Source organism: Camelina sativa, chromosome 18 (genome assembly GCF_030686135.1).
Source record: "Camelina sativa cultivar CO46 ecotype springtype chromosome 18, ASM3068613v1".
NCBI classification, from domain to species: Eukaryota; Viridiplantae; Streptophyta; class Magnoliopsida; order Brassicales; family Brassicaceae; genus Camelina; species Camelina sativa.
In genome coordinates this window covers 14308981-14330965 of record NC_141897.1, presented here as the reverse complement: position 1 = coordinate 14330965, position 21985 = coordinate 14308981, and the positions used below count along the sequence as shown (strand labels likewise).

The 21985-nt window shown below is 36.0% G+C and overlaps 4 protein-coding genes and 1 pseudogene across 6 annotated transcripts; 1 reads left to right on the top strand and 4 right to left on the bottom strand.

The window, feature by feature from the left end:
* Positions 1-604: 604 nt before the first annotated feature.
* On the bottom strand, positions 605-3349 carry LOC147922906 (uncharacterized; annotated as a pseudogene).
* A 1277-nt stretch (positions 3350-4626) lies between these two features.
* LOC104761075 (uncharacterized) lies at positions 4627-6778 on the top strand. Its single transcript, XM_010484100.3, has one exon. It carries the CDS (start codon positions 4859-4861, stop codon positions 6527-6529), a length of 1671 nt encoding a protein of 556 aa, XP_010482402.2. The 5' UTR covers positions 4627-4858; the 3' UTR covers positions 6530-6778.
* A 442-nt stretch (positions 6779-7220) lies between these two features.
* On the bottom strand, positions 7221-9426 carry LOC104761074 (GDSL esterase/lipase At4g10955-like). Its single transcript, XM_010484099.3, has 2 exons — positions 8955-9426; positions 7221-8460 (listed from the first exon to the last, which is right to left on the bottom strand). The coding sequence occupies exons 1-2, from the start codon at positions 9158-9160 to the stop codon at positions 7431-7433; spliced, it is 1236 nt and encodes a 411-aa protein (XP_010482401.1). The 5' UTR covers positions 9161-9426; the 3' UTR covers positions 7221-7430.
* Positions 9427-9944: 518 nt separating this feature from the next.
* Positions 9945-14098, bottom strand: LOC104761073 (disease resistance protein RPS6-like). Of its 3 annotated transcripts, none has more exons than XM_087498649.1 (6): positions 13522-14098; positions 12318-13434; positions 11906-12211; positions 11412-11819; positions 10109-11256; positions 9945-10030 (listed from the first exon to the last, which is right to left on the bottom strand). In XM_087498649.1, coding segments are annotated over exons 1-6 (3450 nt in total). In that variant the 5' UTR covers positions 13992-14098; the 3' UTR covers positions 9945-10029. The 3 variants fall into 3 exon arrangements, with proteins under 3 accessions (XP_087354775.1, XP_087354776.1, XP_010482397.2); XM_087498650.1 differs by having other exon boundaries at positions 9945-10284; positions 10486-11256; XM_010484095.2 differs by having other exon boundaries at positions 9945-11256.
* A 2926-nt stretch (positions 14099-17024) lies between these two features.
* On the bottom strand, positions 17025-18907 carry LOC104761072 (putative polyol transporter 2). Its single transcript, XM_087498648.1, has 3 exons — positions 18781-18907; positions 18346-18692; positions 17025-18247 (listed from the first exon to the last, which is right to left on the bottom strand). Exons 1-3 carry the CDS (start codon positions 18905-18907, stop codon positions 17183-17185), a joined length of 1539 nt encoding a protein of 512 aa, XP_087354774.1. The 3' UTR covers positions 17025-17182.
* Between the last annotated feature and the right edge of the window lie 3078 nt (positions 18908-21985).

Sequence of the window (21985 nt, the reverse complement as noted above, 5' to 3'; positions counted from 1 at the left end):
TTTGAGTTGAGTAACCTCTGCATCATCATTTGATGTGATGATAATATCACCCACATACACCAGAACAGCAATATATTTTCCTTTCTGATTCTTCACAAACAGTGTGTGATCAGTATGTGATTTTTGAAAACCAAGTTTCACAAGAACAAAGCTAAACTTCAGAAACCATTGACGCGAGGCCTGCTTTAAACCGTAGAGAGATTTATTCAACTTACATACCAGAATTCGGTGTTAGTTTCTCTCCTGGTTTTGCAGTATAGCCAGGTGGAAGAGTCATGTAAATTTCTTCATCGAGATCGCCATTTAGAAAGGCATTAGAGATATCCAACTGATGTAAACTCCACTGTTTGGCAGATGCTACAGCTAAAAGAGTCTTGACTGTAGTCATTTTGGCAACTGGAGAGAAGGTATCAACAAAATCAACACCTTCTTGTTGTGTATATCCCTTTGCTACAAGGCGTGCTTTGTATCGTTCCAAGCTTCCATCAGAATTGAGTTTAGTTTTATAAAACCATTTGCAGCCAATAGCACGTTTATTTGGAGGGAGTGAGCAGATAGTCCAGGTGTGAGTACTTTCAAGAGCAATAAGTTCCTCATTCATGGCCTAGATCCACTCATCAAATTTCTTGACTTGCTTGAAAGTAGCAGGTTCTACAAATTTAGTGACTGCACAAATATATGCTTTATATTCCTCTGTGAGATGTTCATAAGTCATATATGAAGCCAAAGGATAAGGAACATCTGTAGTAGTCAGATTGTAGTAGTAATCATGTAGATAGCCAGGTGGTTTAGATATTCTCTTAGTCTGCTCAATGAGGGGATTATCAATTGCAGAAGAATCATTCTCACGACCAGTTTCATTCACAACTGTAGAGGGTTCCCTCACTACTACAGGAAGTTCACTAGTATCTATGGGAGAATGATTAATATCTACTGCAGAATCTGTCATAGAGACAAAATCAGGGTAAGAGTTAGGCGTACCATCAGCAAAAGGTAAGAAGTCTTCATGAAAGACTACATTTTGAGAAATGTGGATCGTTTGAGTCTCCAAATCCAGCAGTTTGTAACCTTTGTACCCTGCAGGATAACCAAGGAATAGACAGGCTCGTGATCGTGGTTGAAACTTGTGCCTATTCTTTGACGAGGTTGAGCTGTAACATTGATAACCAAAAACTCTTATTCCCTTATAATCTGGTTTCTTCGATGTGAGAACCTGATAGGGAGTTTTATTCTTCAGAAGAGGTGAAGGTAGTCTATTAATGAGGAAAACCGAGGTTAATACATAGTCTCCCCAATACTCTAATGGCAGATTGGCTTGAAACATGAGAGATCTTGCTACATTCAAGATGTGTTGGTGTTTTCTTTCCACCACTGAGTTCTGTTCTGGGGTTTCTGGGCATGAGTGGTAAGCTATGATTCCTTTGGATCTATAAAGATCTGTGAAAGATAACTCTGGAGCATTATCTGATCTTACTCCTTTAACAACTGCTTTGTACTGAGTCTCCACTATTCTTAAGAAATTTGGGAAAACAGTAAGTACCTCTGACTTAGTTCTTAACAGATATAACCATGTCACTCTGCTGTGATCATCCACAATTGTGAGGAAATATCTATATCCTTCTACAGTTGGCACAGAGAATGGTCCCCAGATGTCAATATGAAGCAAGTCGAAAACATTCTCACATATATTGTTTTGGGAAATATAAGGAAGATGCTTCTGTTTAGCTTGGGGACAAATGACACAATGAAAATCTTTATTTCTCTGTTTAACACCAAGTACATCTGTAATAGAATCTATCTTTGCAACAGATGGATGACCTAATCTATTGTGCCACAAAGCTGTATCTACAACAATGTTTACTACACAAGATAAGTCTTGATTCCCTGGAAGTGTGATCGAAGCTCTATCAAGCACATACAAATTGCAGATTTGTTCACCCCTCCTAATCATCAGTCCCTTGATAGTATCCTGTATCATGCAAGATTCTTGATCAAACATAACACGACAACCCAAATCTCTGGTTAACTGGCTTACACTGAGGATATTGAGGCGAAAATCTGGGATATAGAGGACATTGTTCAAAATCAGAGACTCATTTAGTCTACTCTGACCAATTCCTGCAATCCGTATATCTGGTCCAGTAGGTAAGGTCACCGTTTTACCACAAACACTATCAGTCATATTCACAAACAAGCTTTTATCATGTGAAACATGATGAGTAGCACCACTATCTATGATCATAGACCTAGATGACAATGTATTACCGGTGACTCTCAAGATCCCTACAAATTTTAAAGTAGAGGACGAGAAAGCCATACCAGGCATTGCAGTGATAAGACCACCAGAGGTAGATGGCATCGAAGTCTGATCGAGTGGTGTTGAGAGCTGTGAGTTGAAGTAGGCTATAACACCCTGAATTTGATCTTGAGAAAGTGCTCTTGACTGATTGTAGAAAGTGTTATCATTGACAGTTGGATCTGTTAAAGTCATCTAAGCCACTACTGGTTTGTTAGAAGAAGTAGTAACCTTTCCCTTATGCTTGAAACCCACTGGATACCCATGTATTTTGTAGCATTTGTCTATAGTGTGACCATTATAACCGCAGTGAGAACAAATGGGCCTGCCTGTCTTCTGAGTGTAAGTAGCGTTGACTGATACAGGATTTGTTGAGATTTCAGGGTTGGCCATATGAAAGACTGAAGCATTCTGGACAGGTGTGATGCTTCGCTGGCTATAGTCCTGATCAAGTAGGTTGTATACTTCAGCAAGAGTAGGTACATTCTTCTTCATGATGATCTGACTTCGAGCACTTGAATAAGATTCATTTAGACCAGCTAAGAACTTGATGATCTTTGTGTGCTCAGCTTGAACAGACGTAGCTCTGCAACAGTTGCAGTTTTGACAAGTCTTAACACAATCTGCTCTATCAAGATCATCCCATAGTGTTTTAAGCTTTGTATAATAGGTTGATAGCTCTGTAGATCCTTGATGAAGAGACCAGATTTGTTGTGTAAGTTGATAAGATCTTGGCAAGTTCGTGATGTGAAAACGCACAAGTAAGTCTTGCCACATCGTAGAGGCGTCTCTGAATCGTAAAATACTCCTATAAATCTCTTTTGTCACAGAATTCAGAATCCAAGATTTTACCATTGCATTACCTCTTGACCATATGCGATAATATGGATGTGTTTCTAATGGTCTAGCAAGAGATCCATCCACAAACGCAAGCTTATTCTTAGCATCTAAGGCGGTAGTAATAGCTATATTCCAGGTGTTATAGTTTGTTCCATCAAGTACCTCAGAGATGATAGAAGATCCTGGATTGTCGCCGCTGTTCAAGAAGTAAGGAGAGTACTGAATTCCATCAAATGCGAACTGTTCTTGTGACATTTGAGATGAGAGAGGATTTGGAACACCAAACGATTGTATCAGAATTGAAGACGAAGCAGGATTGACTCCAAAGGGAGCAGGATTGGCTCCAAAAGTAGCAGGATTAGCTCCAAAGGTAACATGATTCACCGGAATAGATGGATCTTGTAAGTTGCTCACCGGAATAGGTGAATGTGAAGGTGATATCGTCGGAGAAGACGAGTAACTCGCCGGAATAGGTCGAGTGGTCTTCGATCGAGCTTGATTTGCTGATTATGCTGCAGAACCAGAACCGCGAGCTAATCGCTTTGAAGTTTGACGAAGCGTAACCATTTTTGAACTCAATTTGTTAGAAATTATCAATCGGAGGAAAGATCCGATCAATTTAGGTCAAAGAAAGCGGAAGAAGATGAAGATCATGAACAAGATCGAAGATGATGAAGTTGATTCATCGCTCTGATAAAGTTAGTTAGAAAACCAGGCTCAAAGAAGTCATTCTCATTCAGCTTAATGTGTACATTTACATTTTCTCTTCTTATATATGTATCACATTTACTAAACCAGAGTTAACAATCCAGTTAACTCTAATCAATATAAACCAGTTTCATCTATATTCTAATATTAACTTTATAAAAAAATAGACAAATGGGTTAGAACCTGAAACTGCTCGCATAAACTTATTTCTAATTTAATAACAATGCTCACTTCTACTTTGACTTATTTCATTCGAAAGGTGAGATTTCTTCTCCTTGTAATTTAAAAGATAACATGGTAATCAAGTGATGTCTAAGATTATAAACATTAATCCTCAAAATATCATAACATTATAATTATATTAAGCAAGTTTTATAAAATCCTTTTAAAATACCGAAAAACACATATATAAACATAATAATAAAATCTAATCCATTGTCAAAACCCAAATGCAATTTTCCATTAAACTAACTCCACTTGGCTAAAAAATAGTCTAAAAGACTCTTAGTTGCTAAGCAAATTAGTTGTTAAAAAAAAGGGAGCAAATTAGTTGTCATTGCAAAATACTTTCATATAAATTCGACAATATACAAACACTATACTCCCAAAAGAAAGAAAAAAAGAGTCGTACACCAAAATCAACCTTATTCTATAAAATATATCAGTAAGTAAAAGTCCAAATATTAGCTCCCAAAAAAAGTCCAAATTAAAAAAAGTAATAACTTTTCTAAATTAAAAAATAAATATATAGATATTGGTTTGTCCACGTAACATGCCATGAAGATTCTGATCATTGGGGTTGACGAAGCTAATTCTAAAACAGTGAAACTGACGCGCTTTCGAAAGCGCGTGAACTCTCATTTCCCTCCCTGTATTTCGCGTTTTCCCAACTGGCACAAAAGCAAAGCAGCAGCATTCCCACTGTTCCCATTAATTCACACCTCTCTTACTCTCTCTCTCTCTCTCTCTCTTCCTCTTTTCTCTCTCTACTCTCTCAGTCAAACCCTAATTCCGATGACGGTACCTAACTCCGATGACGGTGACCGGAGTTTAACGGAGGTTATCAACTCACTCCTCGACTCTATCCCTAAGCTTATTAGCTTCAAGTGGAAATGGTCTTCAATTCGCGCCAAACTCGCCGATCTCAAAACTCAGCTCTCCGATTTCTCCGATTTCGCCGGCTCCTCTTCCAACAAGCTCGTTCAAGATCTTCTTGTTTCGGTTCGCGAGACGCTTAACGACGCTGTTGAAGTTGCGACGAGGTGCGAAGGACCAGGTATGGCTGAAGGTAAGCTCAAGACGCAGAGTGAGGTTGACTCGGTCATGGCGAGACTCGATCGACATGTGAAAGATGCTGAGGTTTTGATTAAGAGTGGACTGCTTCAGGATAACGGAGTCGTCGTCGTCTCGGGGTTTTCGATTTCATCGAAGAAGGAAGCTGTTCGATTAGAAGCGAGGAATCTAGTTATCAGATTACAGATCGGTGGTGTTGAATCGAAGAACTCAGCGATTGATTCGTTGCTTGAGTTAATTCACGAAGATGATAAGAACGTGATGATCTGTGTAGCTCAAGGAGTTGTTCCTGTTTTGGTTAGGTTACTTGATTCGTGTTCTTTAGGGATGAAGGAGAAGACTGTAGCTGTAATTTCTAGAATCTCTATGGTTGAGAGTAGTAAACATGTTTTAATAGCTGAAGGCTTGTCTCTATTGAATCATCTCCTTCGTGTTCTGGAATCAGGAAGTGGTTTTGCTAAAGAGAAAGCTTGTATTGCTTTACAAGCTTTGAGTTCGTCTAAGGAGAACGCTAGAGCGATTGGTTGTAGAGGTGGGATCTCGTCTCTGTTGGAGATATGTCAAGGTGGGAGTCCTGGCTCTCAGGCTTTTGCTGCTGGTGTGTTGAGGAATCTAGCTTCGTTTGTAGAGACCAAAGAGAATTTCGTGGAGGAAAACGCGATTTTTGTTCTTATCTCTATGGTTTCTTCTGGTACTTCTCTAGCTCAAGAGAATGCTGTAGGATGTTTGGCTAATTTAACGAGTGGGGATGAGGATTTGATGATATCTGTTGTAAGGGAAGGAGGGATTCAGTGTTTAAAGAGTTTCTGGGATTCTGTTTCTAATGTTAAGAGTCTTGAGGTTGGAGTTGTGCTTTTAAAGAATTTAGCTTTGTGTCCTATTGTGAGAGAAGTTGTTATCTCTGAAGGTTTTATCCCTCGTTTGGTTCCAGTGTTGAGTTGTGGGGTTCTCGGTGTGAGAATCGCAGCTGCTGAGGCTGTTTCTTCGCTAGGTTTTAGCTCAAAAAGCCGAAAAGAAATTGGTGAAAGCGGATGCGTTGGTCCACTGATTGATATGTTAGATGGTAAAGCCATTGAAGAGAAAGAAGCAGCTTCCAAAGCTCTATCAACTTTATTGGTGTGCACGAACAACAGAAAGACTTTTAAGAAGAGTGAGAAGGGTATAGTTAGTCTTGTTCAGCTTTTGGACCCGAAGATTAAGAAATTGGATCAGCGATACACTGTCTCTGCTTTGGAACTGCTTGTAACTTCTAAGAAATGCAGGAAACTAGTTGTTGCTGCTGGTGCTTGCTTGCATTTACAAAAGCTTGTGGAGATGGATGTTGAAGGAGCTAAGAAATTGGCTGAGAATCTTGCCCGGAGTAAGATTTGGGGCGTCTTTACAAGGCCGTAGGAGACTGCGGATACGATATTAACCTGTATTTAAGAGACTTATCGGCGATTCTGGATATTTTTTTCTCGTGTTCTCTATATGTTGTTTGATGATTTGATTGTTCATAAGGCTCGGCTGATTGATGTAGGGAGAGTAATTGCTGATTAGTCTGTAGACAAAAAATAATGTAATATCTTTGTAGAGTTTGTAATCCTCTTATTTAAATTTTCTATGTGGCTAATCATATCAGAGTTTGATTTGATTCTTCAACTTTTTTTGTTCTTGTCCTCTAAAAACTTCAAAACCTCGATCCTTTCTCAAGTACTTGATTGGTTTTATCTTAATCTAGGAACAGTGTAGTGACCCTTCAGTGTCTGCAATTTGAAACTGTTTTTGTTGCATAATATGAGTTGGATTGTGATGGTATGTCCTGTCTGATAATGTTGGTCGAAAGCACATGGCAGTTGTTTTGTTTATACCTTTTTCTCAAATATCTTTACGAAAATCCTCAACTTGTTTATTTGTGGCCCCATATGATTGTCACAGCCGTTAAGTTATTTGGCTCAATTCAATTAGTAAAACCACCAAACTGAAATCTGCACATGGATCTGTTTCTGTTGGTTCCTCTCTAACGACTGTTTTGTATTATGAATTACTCTTAATAAAGCTTCAATGGTGGGGACACAACACATCACTCTTTATGGATTCCAGATTCTTCAAAAAGGGGTTATATCTTCAATTTCTTTTTTCTCTACAAAATGTTTGAGATCAGTTACAAATGACCTTTCTTACATTTATGTTGTTACATTTCCTCAAAGTGTTCTTAGACATAAAGATAGGAAAATGTGTTTATTGAACAATGGAGATGGATCTGTTACCATCATGGTGAATAGAAAAAAAACTGGTAAAAGAATTGTGATGTTTACTTGATACTATATAAGGACTTAAGTTGCTGACTGATCAATCTGCTGCTGTGAATAGCTGATTGAAGCTCTAGATTATCCGACCACCATTGTTCTAGCCCGTGCGCCTCATGAAACTTCTGTTTCCCTTTCGACATCACAAAAAGCTTCGCTGCTGCCTGACAATTAGAGTTTACAACAGGACCATTGTTCTCCTTGTTGTTGTTCACTTCTCTCTTCTCTGTTACTCCATCTTGGTCAGTGTAGTGGCAGCAGATATAGTCACTATCATTCACATATAAATGAGGCACCCATTTTCTTAAATCCACAGTAGATTTCTGACTCTGCCCGTAGAAACTCGGTACCCAGTTCCTGAACCCTGAAGAAACATTGCCAGGAGAACCCTGTCCTTGGTTCCCACTTGGTATCAGAGGCTCGTTTCTAGGAGGAAGCATTGACATGAGTCTTTTCCAAGCAACACTAGCTTTTTCACCAATATTTCGTAAGCTCATAGCAAGAGATATAGAAGGTGGATTAAACAAATGAGCATCCACAAATAGCCCTTCTTTAGCCAAGGCTTTACCAACTTGTAATGCAAAACCAGCTCCCAACGAATGACCCACTATACATACATTCCTGCTTCCGTACCTCTTAGCTACTGACTGCAACGCCTCCAGAGCAACGTTAAACCTCACAGAACCTTTAAGACTCTCCCAAGCTAAAAACCTGAGATCATCTTCAATGTCACGTCTCATTGTAAGACTCTTTAGTATCGTTCCTCGCAGCGCCAGTACTGCTTTAGGTGCCCCGCTGGGTCTGATGACAACCAAATCTGCCATTGCAGCTGCTCTGTCCCATTCAAGAACAGCACCAAATATGGAACCATCTCTCTGGTCAATCAGCGTATGCGATAACTTGTACTTGAATGGAATCCACCATTTCGGGGCGAGAGCGTTTTGCTCGTTTCGATTCTCTTGTCTGTCGAGTTCAAGCAAGTAAGCTGCTTGAATAAAGCATGCCATTACTGTTCTCTTGTAGTTAGGATCCTTCCTAAAAACCAAAAGGTTAAAACTTAACTTGCAAAACAAAAATTGGTTCAGAGAAAAAAAGACTAGAACCTAAGATTACATGATTAGCTTCAGACAACCACATATACTAGTCAACTAAACACAAACCAATGCACAAAATTTAGCTTGTTCCTTGGATTCATTATGGTTTCTTAATCAAGGATGAATTCAAAATGCAATCACCAGAGCAAATAGATCATCACAAGGGTAGAAGCAGAACATAGCCAAAATTAGAAACTATTTATAAAAAAGCCTCACAGAAATAACATGAAAATGTCGGAGATCACAAAGTAAAAGGAAAAGATCTCTGTAATTAAGACAAATGACTAAACTAACCAAAAAAAAAAAAAAAAAATCAATTTTTTTTTCGATATCTTCAGATCCAAAGCATAAAAACAGGGTTTTGCTTTGCAATGCTCGTTCTCTAACGAAGAAACACAAAAAGACCAGAACAGAGGAATCAAAGTTTTTATTTACCAACTAGAGTTGATGAGATCTCTCCAGTTAGGAGAAGCAACATTCCTGGGTCCGGAAACATGAAACGCGTAAGGATGATGAGCATCATCATCATCGTCCTTCATCACCACCGCCGTCTTCGGAGTCATCGGCGAAGAAGCAACTGAATCCACCATCAACGTTACAGATTCAGTAACGTCTTCTTCCATCGCCACACGATTCGCCATCAAGACCCCCCCCCAAAAAAAACACCTTTTTTACTGTTTTTAGGGTTCTTCAACGCAACTAAAGAAGAAGAAGAATTAGAGCACTCTCTGTTAGTGGGTTTTTTTTTTCTTTGGGAATAATAATGCAAGTGGAGGTTTTTTTAGAATTCGATCGGCATGCGAATCGGATTCAAGCGTTTGGAGTGGAAACAACAACAAACAAAAAAGTTGAAGTTTTTAAAGATTTTTGTGATTAATTACCGAATAAATGATTTTAAAACGGCTGAGATTTGCGGATCTATCAAACGGTCATCTCCTTTTTGTTGTCGGCTTATCTTAAAATACCATATTTACCCTTTTCTGTTAGGCCTGTGAGGGTTTAGCTTCAGGGGTATAATAGGGAAGAAGATAAATTAGTCTACGGCGCTCCACGCTGTAGAGTTGATGCCAGAGTGCGAGCCGCGTATGAGAGAGTAGAGTGTTTAAGCTTCTTTTCACCTTTTAGTATTCCTTACGCTCTCCTTAACTTTGAGTGTCTTTACAGTTTTTGACAAGAGATGAATGAATGATTTGCGTTGTTTATTATGTGACCTAAAAGGTCTGTTTATTTATACAAGATACATAATCTAAGATATGGCAATATCTAGATACATAATCTAAGATATGGCAATATCACCTTTTAGATAAATATCGAACTAAAAAGGAAATCTAAATATATATGTACAACTTGATTAGCACGTTTTTCCTTAAAATTTTTTTATAAGTTATGGTTTCAACTTTCAATTAGAATCTGCTAATCTTTTAGTTTGCACATAAACATCCGATTTTTTTATGAAGGATCAAATCTTAGTTCCAGCTGGTAACATTTTTGTGAGTTACCCTTCACGTCATCTACAGAAACAATCATCATATATAACACAGAATGATATGATATGTAATTGTGTTTTTAAAACTAAGTCTTATGCTTACCAAGAACCTTTCTTCTTCTTCTTCTTTTTTATCTTCTTTTTATTTTTTTGCCCTTGTTTTCCCTTGCTTCTCTCTGTCTCTACATTGATGTCTCGAGACACTCCACACTCGTTACTATATTCAGCTTCAACAACACTGTCCTCCGGGAGTCGTATACCACATCCTTTTAATTTGAGCTGAGAGTAGTAATAATCAATGAGATGAAACTGTATATCCACGTGATCAACTTCAGCTAAGGGAGCATTGTCTTCTTCGTTTAGAGGGAAACAACACTCAAATATAACCAGATGACTACCCAACTTAGTTGTTGTAATGGACAATGGCAAATCACCGGAAGCCAATTGGTTCCCACGTATGTCTATGAACTGACAACGTACCTGGATGAAGAATGAGTAACGACCAATATTAATACTGAGATCCGATCCGCAATCGATCACGACGCAAGCTCTGAATCTGAATGATGGTTGAGAGGGAGAGATGTGATGAAGTAGAGGGATAGCTAAAGAGGTTCCAGTTGTACGGTGGATGAAATATGAAGGCACTTCTTCACCTATCAAGATCATCTGTTTGAATACTGATTCTTGATGAATCAGAGCTTCTTGATCCAAATTGAAGTAGTTGATAAAATTGAGCTTGACTATTGAAAAACAATTATCCAGAACGAGAGAAGTGTCGTCAATGCTTGTCGCCACACTTGGACTAATATTAAAGCTGAAGCTATCTTCAATAAATGCTCCGTAGTCTAGAAACTTAGCTGTGTCAAGAAGTGTCAAGTTAAAGATCCTTAGGGAAACATATTTTAGCTTGTTGCAATATGCCAGTATAAGATATTTGAGCTTATGGAAGTTCTCGATCCACCATGGAACCTCTTCTATTGATGTTCCTTCTAGATCAAGCGTTGAGATGTTGGTTGAGATATTGGGAAAACTTGTGAGTCTTGAGCATCCACTAAACATTAGGATATCGAGTGATTCAAGGTTGATTCCAGTGGGAAGAGTCTCAAGATTTATGCACTTTGTAATACTCAACTCTTTGAGATTACTAAGATTTTGAATAGATGAAGGAAGCTCCACCAAACTTGAGATATCGGAGAGCCATAGCCTCGTCAAAGAAGTAGAGGCTAGCATGGTCATGAGAGGTGTAAGCGGCTGAACCAAATTAAAAAAAAAAAAAAAAAAAACATTTAGAGATCCAAGCTATATTAGAATTTTTTTTTCACAACTTTAAGAAATTTAACAACACCAACTTCTGAAAAGACTTAGTATGATGAAAGGTTAAAGAAAACATTAGGTCATGTACATACCTGAACTCTTTTCCATAATTGTTGACTCTTCAACCCACACATATTAAGTTCAGTGAGATTTTTTAGATGTAAGTTTGAGGGTAAGTCTTGTATTGTTGTTTCCCACATATAGAGCTTTGAGATGCTGGTTGATATGTTAGGAAAACTCTTCAACCGTGAGCATCCCATGAGATTAAGCCGATCGAGAGATTCGAGGTTCACTCCGGTAGGCAAAGTCTTTAGATTTGCACAAAATGACATATCTAAAGTCTTCAGTTTATGTAGATATTGAATAGAGGAAGGGAGTTCTACCAAACTCGAGCAATACCCAAGATAAAGTTCCTCGAGATTAGTGGCCATAGAAAGATCTGGGAGTTCTTTCAAATTTCTAGATATATCCAAATTCATATCTTTGAGTCCTGTAAGTGACTGAAGTATAAAAAGAACTTTCACATTAGTTGAAAAGATTATCATTTATAAGGTCAAGCAATATTGATTGCTATTAAAAAACTTACATGAACTCCTTCCCAAAGCTTCTCGAGCTTGCTCCTTCGCATTGTAAGCTTAACAAGGTGTTCAGGACGGAAGTTAGAAGGCAAACATCTCATTGGGTATCCGTCCAACCTCAATAGTCTAAGTTTCGGGGGGAAATAGTCGAAGCCTTCCGCTAAGTGCCATCTTACTTCCTTCTTATAGTCCCATTTTTTAATGTAAATTGTTATGAAACATAGATTATGCATCCCTTTGAACGCACTCTCATGTATATGCAATTCATCAGTCTCATTAATATCCAATGATATGCCCAAAACCTTTTCAGTACCCTGAAATTGTTATATATATCAAGAAAAAAAGAGTGACTTATCAACAAGTGACATAACATGCTTTTGATAAAAAAGAGTGAGCTACATGAAAAAAAAAAGAACTTACAGTTTTATATTTAAGTACTTTGTATATATCCTTCGAATCAACAAGGAATTCTCGTTCTCCAGGCTCATTGGACTGTGCACGAACAATTTCTTTTCCCATTTCTTGTAGTAAAGTGTGCATCTTCACAGTATCATGGTTTACATGTACGAGGGACTTATCAACAAGGGTTTTTAGCCCTATAGTAACATCCAAGTCACTATCTCCTAACATCTGCTTGATATCATTGAGTTTTGCACCATCAAAGAGGCATACAATATGACGAAATATCTTTTCATCTTTTTCGTTATTTAACCCGTCGTAGCTAACTCTTAGTGTTTTCTCGATTTTTCCGCTCAGCCTACTACGAAGGCTGGGTAGCATTTCCACCCACTCCTCTTTGTCTATACCCCGTAAATACGAACCCAAAACATTAAGACCCAAAGGAAGGTTACCGGCATGCCTAGCAATTTTAGAAGCAACCTCCATGAAACCATCTGGTGGATATTTTTGCTTAAAAGCAGATCGACAAAACATTTCAAGAGAGAGTTCTTGAGATGGGAGACACACCTCATAAATATGAAAGATATTATGGGCCCTTAGAAGATGCTTATCTTTTGTAATTACAACAATTCTACTTCCACATCCAAACCACTCAATTTCACCAACTAAAGTATCTAGAACCACTTGATCATCCACATCATCAATAAAGATAAGAACCTTTTGGTGCTTTAGTTTATCTTCAATAGCGCCTAAATGATCTATTTGTATGTGTCTAGTGCCTAAAATTTCAGACAAAAACTTTCCTTGCAAACTCAACTTCATATTATAGTCATCAGGGTTAGCTCCACTAAAGTTTTTCATATTCTTAGATATGAAACCTCTGTCTATGAAAATCCTACCTTGGAAGTGACGAGAAAGTCGACTAAATAAAGCTCTTGCAATTGTAGTCTTGCCAATTCCCGTTGGACCCCATATCCCAACCATCCTCGCTTCCTCGGATTCCAAATGTAACAATAAACTCATCTCCGCTATATGATATTCGATACCAGCAAAGTCCTTAAAATCCTTCGATGGAGTCAGTTTCAGTTTTCCCAAAAGATCATTAGCGATTACTTCAATCATTGTTGCTTCATTATTGCTAACATGAAAGAATAGACTAGTCAATTTTCACGTGGAACCATGTATTCAAAATATATATTATATATCACTAATATAAAAGTCTTACAAGTTATGAGAATGATATCCGAGTAGATTTGCAACAAGGATCAGCGCGTGCTGCCATTGTTTTTGCACTCCTTTTGTTTTGATTTGACAAGTCTTTGCAAAAGCCTCTCCAAATTTTCCAGTTTGTTTCCTGACATGAGATGGATCTAAACCGTAGAAAACTGGTATAACTAGTTGACCAGACTCTTCCTTGCATTTCACGATCTCCACCAATTCATCGAGACACCAACTAGAAGAGGAGTAGTTTTCCGAGAACACAACCACCGCGATCTTGGAAGTCCTTATCGCCCTTACAAGCTCAGGGGCAATCGAGTGGCTTCTCTCTATCTTATTGTCTTTGAAAGTCTTGATCAACTTCTGATCTAGTTCCTTGAGAAAATGGCTGAGGAAAGTTATGCGGACGTCTTCCCCGCTAAAGCTTGGGAAAATATCGTATACCCAATTACGAGAGGATGAGGAACTAGAAGCCATTTGTGCAAAGAAAAAGATTTAACTCATACAATAGCTAACTATGGTACTCAACCACTTTTAGGATGAAGAAACTTTTGGATATATTTTTAAGTTGAAGTCAATTACGTGCTTTACTTTACAACAACCAAAAACTATAAACACACGAGGAGATAGGTCAAGTCTCCTTGACCAAGTCTAACTGACCCTTACCAACCAAACCTTCCCGCTATGAATCAGAGAGGTCTATAAATAATCTAATAAAATGTTGAAACTTTCTCAACTCTTTTTTTTTTCTTTTTCATTTTGCTATGGTCACCATTAACCATTATTCCAAATTTAAAACAACGTAGGCCATAATATATACACTAGGTGACTTATGCGCAAACGTAAGAGATTTATTAATATCTTACTATATAAAACTAGGACTCAGACTCCCCGCAATGTCGCAGGGAAAATATTTTAGAAAAAAAGTAAATAAAATTTAAAATTATACATCATAAAATCATTGAAATGTAAAAACATTGTTTAAAGTATTAGAAATATAAGATATATTATGAAAAGTTATGGTAAAGCTACAATTAAAAAAATCAATATGACAAAGTGATCCTAATTGAGAATACTGAACTAATGGTTGTAATGAGTAAATATAATTTTCTTTTAAATAATTATAATTAAAAAAAATATAAATTTTAAATATCAAAATAGTTTTAACGAAAAGTTACGATAAATAGACGCAACTATAAATTCTATATTAAGTTTTATTAAATTTCTATATTGCTATAGTGATTTCTAAAATTTTAGTTAGATTATAGAATAACGTTGAATATTTGATATTAATATTCAAATTATTTAGATTAAACATAAAATGGAAAATTTGTTTCAATGAACAATGATTTGTTAGTTATTGATGAAGAGACAAATATATAGAAAGTTCAAAAGACATGACTATATAAATAGTCACACCTATTAGAACGAAAAGTTATGATGAAAAAATATAAACCTATTAGAACGAAAAGTTGTGATGAAAAAATATGAATAAAATATAGTGAAAAGACACAACTCTAAAATAAACATATACAACTGTTTGAGTTTAAAAAAATCGAAGAAAAACAATTTTCTTACAAAAAATACTAAGCAAAGTCACAACTGTTGTTCGTATTTATTCAGACTGTTATTATTATATTTGAATATTAAACTATTTTTTAACAAAAGTTACGATAAAAATATTCTCAACTTTAAATTCTATATTAAGTTTTATTAAACCTCTCTATTGCTATAATCATTTCTTAAATTTTAGTTAGATTATAGAATAACGTTGAATATTAGATATTAATATTTAATTATTGAAATTTAACATAAAATGGAAAATTTGTTTCAACAAACTTGTTAGTTACTGATGAAGAGACAAATATAAAGAGAGTTCAAAAGACATTACTATTTAAATAGACACACCTATTAGACCAAAAAGTTGTGATGAAAAGATATAAATGAAATATTGTGAAAAGACACAACTTTACAATGAACAGATACAACCGTTTGTGTTTGCACTTGATTTCACCTTATAACCTATATAAACTGCTTTTAAATAGAAGACATCTTTATTACCATATTGAAAAGTCAAATTCAAAAATTCACTATATAATCCATCTAACTCTTGAAAAAAAACTCTAGATATTTTCATGAAATTATTATATTTAAAATTAACTAAAACTTGTAAATTAGATTCATCATTCCAAAAATCTTTTATTAAATCAAGAATTGGAAGAATTTATTTACTTTTAAAAGAATGCATGCTAGAGAGTAATTTAGAAAGTTGTAAAAACTTTAATATTGAAATTTTATATTATTTTGTGTCATGACAAAAAAGTGAAAACAGTTCAAAAAAATATATATATCTAGATTTCAAAAGATACGAATATTTGCTACTTTACAATGAACAGTTACAACTTTACAACAATGAACAATCGCAACTTTTTGTAAAACACACAATTTAAATTTTCTACAATTTTTTTTTAAAAAATATCAAAAAGGTACGGTTGAAAAAACACAACTTTTGGTGGCATTTATTCAGATTGCTTATATATAGACATTAAATTTTTATATTTAAAATTAACTAAAAGTTGTAAATTAGATTCATCATTCCAAAAATATTTAGTTAAATCAAGAAATGGAAGAGTTTATTTACTTTTAAAAGAATGAATGCTAGAGAATAATTTAGAAATCTAGAAAAACTGTTGATATTAAAATTTTATTAATTTGTGTGATGGCAAAAAAATGAAAACAGTTTAAACAGACAAATATATATATATTTTAAAAAATACGGATATTCGAATAAACACAACTCTACAATGAACAGTTACAACTTTACAAAAAACCGTTACAATGAACAATCGCAATTTTTTGTAAAACATACAATTAATTTTTTTAGTGTTTAGAGAGAGGCAGCCGTAAATATTTTCTATCAAAAATATAAACTAAAGATAATTTGAATATAATGATGAGAAGTCATTTATATATAAATTTGAATAGACATAACTCTTTGTAAGAGACACAACTCTATATTTAACAGACACAACTTTTGAGAGAGACACAACCGTTGAAATTAAAAATATATATATATATATATATATATTATACGAAAAGGTATGACGTAAAATCGCAACTATTGTTCGCATTTATTCAGATTGTTATTATTATGTAGATTTGGGTTTTAAAGTTAGCAATTCGTTTCATTGCCACAAATGTAATTTTTATTGATTAGATATTTTGCGGTATGTTAAATATTCTTTTTGTTTATACAATGTAAAAAAGATAATTATATGAAATTCTAATAGTAAAAATTTAGGAAAACATACATAAACATTAATTTTGTTTTAACTATTTTAAAAACTTTAAAAGATTATTATAAAAAGACAAACACACTTTGAGTTAAGTGTCCAAACAACTTGCAAATAACGAAAACGCACCTTAATAAATAGTCCAAACAAAGTAATTCAAACATATGTACAGAATTAATATTTATAGAAATTACAGATGAAGAGTTTCTTACTCTTCTTTTCGAAAAAAAAAAACTTATTAAAACTATATACAAATTGATCGATTAAACATGGCAAGTCAAATTGTCTATTAATCTTCTTAGTGGTTGTACTCACCCCATGAAGACTCGGTTCCATTGACCAAACAATGAAATGGAAACAAATTTTGTCTCACTCTCATTGTTCATCAACAACTTCCAATTTACCCTTGCTCATAACATTGTTCTTTTTGTTTAAGCTATAGCTCCCAAAGAGACTCTCCATTTCTTCTAAAGCCACACCTCGTGTCTCCGGAAGGAAAGTGAAGAAGAAGACCCATGCGGTGGCCGCAACTCCGGCAAAGAGAAGGAATGCACCACCGATGGTGAGACCCTTAGCAAGAGAGAGGAATGTCATTCCGATAATACCACTCATAAGTCTATTCAACATCACTCCTAAACTTGCACCTTGAGCTCTTAACCTCACGGGGAATATCTCTGAGCAGTAAACCCACGTCACAGGGCCTGCGCCTATTGAGAATGTTGCCACAAAAGACATCACCGTTGTAACGCTAAGCCCTATAGCCCACTTGATAGTTTGTCCGGGGTTCCTGTTGATTACTGTGAGACTAGTTCCAAGTGCTGTCAAGGAAATAAACATTCCGCCCATACTCGTAAGCAACAAGGCACGACGTCCAAACCGATCAACCACACAAGTCCCTACCACAATGAAGAGGGTCTTAACAACTCCAACAGCCACCGTAGCTAAGAGCTGGTTATTCTTGGATCTCAATCCAGCCTTTGAGAAGATGGTCGGAGAGTAAAGCACGACTGCATCAATTCCAGAGGCTTGCTGGGCGAAGTGGATGCCAAGGCATGCTATGAGGATGTGTCGAACGGACGGGGTTGGTCGGACAAGAAGGTCCTTCCACACGCCTTTACCGGCAGTCTTGTTGTTCGGCACGACTATAACATCGTCTGTCATATCATCAGGGATTCCAGCCGCACGTTTGATGTCATTGAGCCTAGAGATGGCTTCTTCTTTAGTGTTTGAGGTTTTGTCAAGAACTTTAAAAGCATCTCCAATGCGACCTTGGAGTACTAGCCATCGTGGAGACTCCGGCATTGCCAACACTCCAATGGCTAAGAATACCGAGGGAACCGCTCCAACCCCTAACATGAACCTCCAACCGAGATGCTCGGGAAGCTTGGAGAAGAAGTAGTTGGACACATACCCTAAAAGTATACCAATATTGATAAATATCTGCATAAATAAAACATATTATCATCAACCTCCATGCACAATTCTTTTTTATATAGATATATTTCAGATAATAATAATAAAGGTCGAATCTATCGTACCTCAGGGAAAGAGCTAAGGAAACCACGTGAGGAGGCAGGAGCGACTTCAGCGGTGTAAACAGGCGCAATCATCATAGCATAACCGACACCGATACCAGCTATGAAACGACCCACCATAATGAAAGGATAGTTTGTGGCAAAACCCATGAGAAGAGCACCACAAAAGAAGAAAGCTCCTGCCAACACTATGGTATATCGTCTTCCAATCCAATCTGAAGTTCTACCGGCCGCGCCTGAACCGATTAGAGAGTAGATATTTAGAATTCCCATAAGAATCTCAAGTTGTACGTCCGAGAGTTTCAAATCGTCTTTTATGAAAATTGCAGCTTCACTCATTACTCCTATATCTGCAACATCCATAAAATGTAAGGATAATTATCTTAACCATAAAATCAAACCAACCTTAGTGAATGAGAATTCACAACGAATACGAACCGTAACCAAGAATGATAGACGTCATTGATGCTAAGATTGCACAAGCAAAAGCAAATCGGCTTCTATTCCCTCTTGGTGGCTCGAGCTCTGCAACAACAACACCTCGTTCTTTTCCTAAGGAACTCATTGTGTCCACCATGATCGTAAAACTTACAGTGAAAAAGAAATTGGTAAGGAGAAGAGAGTGTCATTAGCAGAAAAAAACAAACTAAATTTATTGTGAGTTACGAAATCTATTGGAAGATGAGAATTTAAAAAGATGTGGGATGCTCACAGTTGAAGCCAACTAAGATCACATGTTTTAGAAATTAACAAACAAGCATCCAGTTAGTTAAATCAGTTACAGAAACTATTTACTTGAAATTCTAATGACAGAAATCGGATATCAAGATACACATGGTTTTACTCCAATCTACTAGATTTGTCCTAAAATTTGCAATTTCTAGTTATAACAAATCATTCAAGATTTTAAGATTTGTTGTCTCACTTTTTTTTTTTTTTTGGTTATTACCTTAGCTAAATTTAGAAACATTAGTAAATAGACATTCACAAATTGTTATAATTCTAATATAAATGAAAACAAACAAATAACAAATTTTTTTAATTAGATGCATGTTAAAAATACACCGATCTTGGATCCTCTAAATTTCTAATTAGATACTTTAGTTAGATTTTCAATTTTTCATCAATATCAAATTACTCTTTTTTTTTTTTTTTTTTTTTGTCGTCTCATAAAACCAAGGAAATGTTGGTAAACTATCTCGGCTTCATCGACCAAGTTCCCTCTTACGAGTGTTTGAACTCTCTCAAAGACGGTAAAAAATAACACATAGTTTTACCCTTATTCCTATATCAGATTCATGCTTGATTATGATTTGTGATACCAATTTAAAGATTGAAAATTTGGGATTTTGGGTGTACTTGTAGAAGTCATGTTGTCTTATTAGTTGGGATTGATCTACTTGCATAAAGGTCTCCCATTTGATTAGTGTTTTTGTATGATTGTTTGTAATGTATGGTGTAAAGCTATGATAACATTAGGTTTGTTCAGTACTTAGACCTCAGTTTTGCTTTTGGTACAGATTTGGAATGGAAACTGATCTATGGTGGAGATGTCTGCGTTAAACCACTTGATGGCAACTCATGTTCTGCAACAAGCCCAAACATATAGAGGTTCTTTATGACCAGGTTAGGACTTATAAACTTCTCTCAAGCTCTCTTATTAAACCATTGTACTCATAGTGCCTCTCTTTGCTAGCTAAAATTTGAATTCGGATGCTATCATATTCAACTAGAGTAGTGGTTATAGAGATAGGAAAGAAATTTGTATTGGTTCCTAAAACCCCATTTGGATGTTTCAGTGACTCAATACCATTCCCAGTACTTTAGTTTATCTGTTTGTGTGGTTTTCTCTTTGTATTTGTTGTGTATGTGTGTGCCTTGTGGCCTGTTTTCTCACTCAGCTTGACACTAAAATGCAGGCGGTTGAGGCAACAAAGAACGTGGAGCTTGGAAACAAAGAGCTTTCTCCGATACAATTAAAAGAGACCATTTTCCAACAAGTTTTACAATCGTTGAACGTGGAGCTTTGCACTTCTCGTTGGACTTTGTCTAGTCTTGTCACTACCTCTTCAGCTTTACAATCGTTGAAGTGAAGCTAGTTTTTATTGAAATCACATTGCTTTTGTTTTACGACATGTCCACTTTGAAACATTTCATCTCTTTTTTTCTTTTTTTATGTTGCGTTCTTTGTTGTAGCATGTTTTTGATTAATCAAGCCTGTTTTTGATTAATCAAGCTTTTGCTTTTTTTTTTTTAATGTAATAGAAAATATTTAAATAATTGTTTTGTTATTTTAGATAATTAAAGTTTGATAATTAATCAACACAAATTAAAAAATTATTATTTAAATGCTTGAGCAACCTTCTTTTGGATTATCTAGTAATAGGGTGATTTTGCTTAAATTTATCTTAGAGTTAATTTACTCCACTAATGATGGTATTTAAGTGTTTTGATTTTGACGGTTATCTCTCTCTTCCCTCTCTCAAATATTTGAGAGAGGGAGAACATTGTTGATTACGGCTATCAGATCCCGATTACTCAGGCTTCTCTTGTGTCTCGTCCGATATTGATTGACTTACATAGCAACAATGATCGGTTTTGTTGTCGGCGCTTCCTTGCCGAGATGGTAACGACACTTCCTTGCCGTGTTTGCTGTCGGCGCTTCCTTCCCTTGTTTGTTCTCGGCGCTTCTTTGCCGTGTTTGTTCTCGGCGCTTCCTTGCCGGTGTTGTCTCATAGTTAGTCGTCCCGAGTGACTCGGGCTTTTGCCGGATGTTCTGACGCCGGTTTTGTTTCTTAAGATCTGTGGTTTACAACAAATCATCGTATAAGATTATGACAAAAAGGTAATGAAAAGAAGACGTATTTCCAGCATGTTTGGATTGCCTGTAGCCGTTTTCTACATGTATATGGAGCTTCGATCACGCAAGCTTTTGTGGATCAATCAAATTTCTTTCCTTTTTCTGAGTTTGCCAGATCTCATTGTTTGATGATTTGGAAAATTAGATGGGTTGAAATCCCTATATTTGGTTTCATTCTCTCTGTTTAAGCAGTCTCCGGTGAGAAACAACCAAAAATTGATGCTTCACATATTTTCTGGCGTCAATAGTGTTCACCGGTATCGGAGTTTTCAACGGCAAAGGATGACGGAAAGTTTTATCGTTTCTCTTGCAACATGGTTACACCACATGTTATTCTTATTGACACGTTAGAAGCACAAGAGTTATCCTTCTTTTTCTTTTGATGTAGTCCTTTGGGCCTTGATTTTGGGCTTGTAAACTTGTTTGGATCAATCAATAAATATAAGATTTGAGAAAAAAAAAAAAAAAAGACAATGAATTTTTTTCTCAGATTCCAATGCGACAGATATGATTCCGTTTAATGAGACCGAGATCCACCTGCGATGTAGAGCGAAATGGGGAATTGAATATATAATATATGGCAATGGAACAATGGAATTTTAGTATATTTTTGAATTTTTACATTAAAAAATTTACACCATTATATATATATATATAACATTTCTCTTCAATAGATTTATTATTAAAGCATGTGTACTCATTTCACACATGTGAATTGTTGAGGGGTAGCGATTCAAAAAATTGAACTTTTTCAAGACCAAACGACTCTAGCATCCTCCGAGA

Excerpts from the sequence above, each read along its gene's own strand:
- LOC104761075 (XM_010484100.3), top strand. The coding sequence starts at position 4,859 with ATGACGGTACCTAACTCCGATGACGGTGACCGGAGTTTAACGGAGGTT.
- LOC104761074 (XM_010484099.3), bottom strand. The coding sequence starts at position 9,160 with ATGGCGAATCGTGTGGCGATGGAAGAAGACGTTACTGAATCTGTAACG. Across the intron at positions 8,461-8,954 it reads GATCTCATCAACTCTAGTTG|GAAGGATCCTAACTACAAGA; the intron begins GTAAATAAAAAC and ends TTTGGTTTTTAG.
- LOC104761073 (XM_010484095.2), bottom strand. The coding sequence starts at position 13,991 with ATGGCTTCTAGTTCCTCATCCTCTCGTAATTGGGTATACGATATTTTC. Across the intron at positions 11,820-11,905 it reads AGCTTTGGGAAGGAGTTCAT|TCACTTACAGGACTCAAAGA; the intron begins GTAAGTTTTTTA and ends TTTATACTTCAG. Across the intron at positions 11,257-11,411 it reads AATTATGGAAAAGAGTTCAG|CCGCTTACACCTCTCATGAC; the intron begins GTATGTACATGA and ends AATTTGGTTCAG.
- LOC104761072 (XM_087498648.1), bottom strand. The coding sequence starts at position 18,907 with ATGAGTTCCTTAGGAAAAGAACGAGGTGTTGTTGTTGCAGAGCTCGAG. Across the intron at positions 18,693-18,780 it reads GTCTATCATTCTTGGTTACG|ATATAGGAGTAATGAGTGAA; the intron begins GTTCGTATTCGT and ends TGGATGTTGCAG. Across the intron at positions 18,248-18,345 it reads TCCTTAGCTCTTTCCCTGAG|ATATTTATCAATATTGGTAT; the intron begins GTACGATAGATT and ends TTATTTATGCAG.